Source organism: Fopius arisanus, unplaced genomic scaffold, assembly GCF_000806365.1.
Source record: "Fopius arisanus strain USDA-PBARC FA_bdor unplaced genomic scaffold, ASM80636v1 scaffold00005, whole genome shotgun sequence".
Classification (NCBI taxonomy): Eukaryota; Metazoa; Arthropoda; class Insecta; order Hymenoptera; family Braconidae; genus Fopius; species Fopius arisanus.
The window spans coordinates 886,346-890,456 of record NW_011887744.1 but is presented as its reverse complement, the minus strand read 5'-3'; the positions used below and the strand labels follow the sequence as shown (position 1 = coordinate 890,456).

The following is a 4,111-nucleotide window of genomic DNA, read 5'->3' as shown; positions in this document are numbered from 1 at the left end:
GGAGAAAGAAAATTGATCTCGAAATATCTCGAAATATCTCGAATGACCGTGAGGCTTTTAATTATCATTAATTATTAATAATTTCAAACACTTTGAATAAATGCGCGTGCAGACGATCTCATATTTTAAAAAATTATTATTTTTCGAAAAATTATTACTCTCTGGAACATTCAGACAATTTGAATGTTCAAATTACGTCATAATTGAGAGGCAATTTTAAAGTGAATTTTCCTGCATTCCTCGGGTACTCAAAAAAAATGAGTTATGGTCAGCGGAGTGTATTCAAGGTCACATGACCTTATCACCTGGAGTCATATGATCGGTATTAAAGTCTGACTGAAATGATCCGGAATGACGCATCGCGATTTCCAAAAAAAACTTATCAAAAATGTTTTTGCAAATGACTCCTCATTAATTTCTATTTAAATAATATAAAAATATCATTTAAATAATAAAATTAATTGACAAAAATAATTTTTTAAAAATCCTGTCTGTTGAGTAAATTTTCACTCGATTTCATGCTATTACAACGCATGAGAATATTTTAAAATAATTAATTTTTTATAAACAAATATTTGTAATAAAAATGTGCAGTTTCGCTTGCACACCGGAATAGCCGCCTTTTATCGTAGTGATTCATATTTTCCGGTGGAGATGTCGCTAGTTCCCAGATTGTTGCAACATTTCCAGAATTTAAATAAATTTTTCAATGGGATTGAGACCTCGGGGATCAAATGGGCGTTTCTCCATATGAATTCCGGGTTTTTGCCTTGATCATTCGCAGGGAGGGGAGAAAGATAGAGGAGATGATTAAGAGGGGTATAAAATGGGGTTTGATAAGGGGAATAATTGATAAGACAAGGGGTGAGGTCGAGACGTGGCGCATGCCCCGGGTTAATTCTCCTGGAAGCCACAGTCCCTGACCTGGAGTTTGTACCGAAACATCGTGTGCACTGTAGTTGAATTTAATGTTGAAAAATACAGGACCATAAATCAGTCGTCCACACCATAAATTATTCCTGAAAAAAAGCCCGATAAAATGTCAGAGTGTAATCTTGAGTAAATATTTCTATTAAAGTGTTTGAAACGATAGGCGGTTGGGTAATGGGGACGAATCAATGATCGCACGAGTCGTTACACTCGAGTGACTTTTAATTGTCAAATTTTCGTTTGAATTCCGTGAAGAGGGTGGACAAGGTGTGGCGAGAAAAAAAAAATGCACCGATCAATTGTTCTCGGAATAAACTCGACCGGATGTACGTGCTCTGAGCTGCGTCCCTCGTCGTCACCGGGATAAACGCGTGCCAGTATTGTCCACGAGATTTAAAAAAAATCTATTTTCCATATAAATTTTTATTTCCACTTGTTTTATTCATAACACATCGTCTTTTATCTCCATTGTGTGTGGTTTCTTGAGGTGTACTTGGACCCTGAGTGCATTCTCCTCGAGGTACAGAGATGTGTAAACACGGATTCCGGTTTTCAAGAACATTTCTTCCATCGGTGTATTGTGAAGAGACATAATGTCTCTGGGGCCGATCGATTCCTCATAAATATACGAGAAAGAAATTTCACTTCCACTTGAGTACAGAAGAACTTGAGGTAGTTAACAGAAAAATCATGAGTCACTTTGACTGGAAGCTGTTGCGACGTAAGAAGGTATAATATTTATTTTTTTTTTCACTCGGTTTAGGCTGAATCGGGGGAGGATTTTTTCAAATAATTTATATTTTCAATCGGTAGTGGGGTGAGGGTAACTGGTTCGGAGGGAATTTTAAAATGAGGACCCGGTGGAGATGGGAGGCACGTGAAGTCGATAAATCCATCCATCGTCTCTCGGTGCGGAGAAATAAACCGAGTGACGATACCTCAGATACTTTGCGCATGCCTCATAAACTTCCATTGAACTACATAAAACTCCATACAAAAAATACATTTCACCTCATCGATTAACGCTGACCCTGATATTAACGCAAACCGCTGGACAACAAAAAATACTTCAAATATGTTGGCGAAAAATCCTGAGCTTTCCCTGTTAGCAAATGAATCTCTGAAAATTTCGGACTAAAATCTGACACTTTCTCCATGAGATCTCCTTGAATCCCGGAATTTTTAACAATTTCCATTTTTACCCAAAAATTTATTTTAATAATTCCCCTTTCTACATGCCCCATAATTTTGAAAACCTTCACCCGATAATTATCCCACCAAAAATCCCTCCCCAATTAATTTGTAATTAATAATTTATCCCAGGAATTCACTATAATTTCCCGCAATAAAATGGCGCGTTGAAAATTTTTCCGTCTAATGAAAAATCAGCGAGCGCACTTTGATGAAATCGTTGAGTGTAAAAAAGTAGATTTGAATGAAAGCGGCATTGAAAGGGTCGCACCGTGAATAAGGTGGAATTGAGGTGACTGAAAAAAAAAAAGAAGTAAAGAAAAGAAAAAAAAAGGAATTTCGTGCCCAACCATGTAGAATATATGGCTCGGAGGAAGAGTGGCAAACAACTTTCCCTCTTTGGATTTTAAGTCCCGACATTGCGGTGATAGTGCGCGCAGTTAGAAGGCGGGTGATGTTGTAAAGTAGATGAATGCATATACACGCTGGAGCTCCTCCCCGTTTGTACTCAATGCAGCACTAGGGTACAGTCCTTATCGTAGCACGTCACCGAGGATAAAACGTGTTTAAAGTACACGCCACACACACGCTCCCACGGCATCACAATGTGTCCCTCATTGTACCGTTCCAATAAAGTCATTTTCTATTTTTTAATATATATTTACCAATCGATTTGCCCCCCACCCAGTGCCCCTCATTGAAAAACGGTTTATTGTTTCCAGGTGATTCCCGCGGAGCGTCGTGTACCAGGAGAGAAGGAGGAAACGTGGACTCTGGCGTCCGATGTCCCGTTTTCCGATGCAGGAAAGTCTGATGATAATCTGGAGTTTAAGAATTTCGATGAGACGAGGGATGACGAGGAATTCGTTGATGCTAGTGACCTTTCACGGTGTCAGGATAATCGGAAAAGTCGTGCCAAGAAAGTCAAGAGCTATCTGAAAAAGTGCAAGGGAGCGTTGTCATCAGCACGTGAGGATTCATCATCACGTGGACAGAGTAGAAAACAAGCGGCTCGCTGTCGTCAGAAGAGGCACTCAACTTCATCATCGTGGTACCTCGATGACTCGACGCCCTTGAGAATCGATGGGAATCAATCAGAGGTGATTGTACAGATTAAAGAGAATCTACCGACTAGGACAACGTCATTGACGAGAGATACCGAGGAGACTGTAACTAGGACATCACCTAGGAGATTCGGCTCGGAGAGTTTACTCGATTCGGATAGGGTCACTGATGAGACCAGTGTTGAGGATGGTGTGTGTCATCCAGGGGAGATTGATGGACAGGACATCGTCAGGGACAGAGAATGTCACCAGGGGGATCCAAAGAATGAGGAGAACCAGGAGAATCGAGTAATCGAGTTTGATCAGGAGAATCCAGAGAGAATCACACCTTTAGCGTGTCGAATCGTCGGTGGGGTGAGTTGAGCCCCTATAATCAGGACTTTATCAACCTGACAAGTGCTCACTTTCATTAACTCCCCGTGGAAAAGAGTCTTCTCATACCCATTAACATCTGCGCATAAATAATTCACATACTTTTAACAAAGCGATAAAATAATAATGCCCGATGAATATAAAAAAGGCCTGGGACGTCTCAACGGGACGCCCATCACTGCCCTCAGCGATCCAACGAAAATTCATCCTCGTTCATCTCTCGTTTATTCATTTTTTCTTTCATACTCTTCTCTCCGCATTATTAATCCCCTTTGATATTTACCGCACGAGCCAAAAACGTTTAAAGAGAGTTCACGACTGGATAAAAAGAGATAATGAAAGAAAAAAAAATGAGTATTCTGAATTAAGGGCTGAAGGGGCGAAGATTACTGTTGCAAAGAGAAGAGGGATAATGTGTACTTTGCCTTTGCCGCCCCCCCGTGGAATAAATCACGTGGAATTAGCGCCTCACAAAATACTCGCTTACATACAGACTAAAAGTCTGGTCGAGTGTTGTTGTGAGTTTAATAAATCACACTTTTTTTAACCGCAAG

The 4,111-nt window shown here is 40.2% G+C and overlaps 1 protein-coding gene across 2 annotated transcripts in view; it reads left to right on the top strand.

Annotated features, from left to right (window-relative positions):
• The window catches only part of LOC105273337 (puratrophin-1), a 36,383-nt gene that overhangs the window by 3,612 nt on the left and 28,660 nt on the right, over positions 1-4,111 (top strand). The window contains exons 1-2 of one of the 2 annotated variants that reach the window (XM_011315727.1): positions 1,315-1,659; positions 2,844-3,539. In XM_011315727.1, coding sequence (XP_011314029.1) covers positions 1,621-1,659; positions 2,844-3,539 — 735 coding nt within the window. In that variant the 5' untranslated portion in view covers positions 1,315-1,620. Of the gene's footprint in view, positions 1-1,314; positions 1,660-2,843; positions 3,540-4,111 lie in introns of those variants that run through there. The other variant, XM_011315726.1, reaches the window with a different exon arrangement.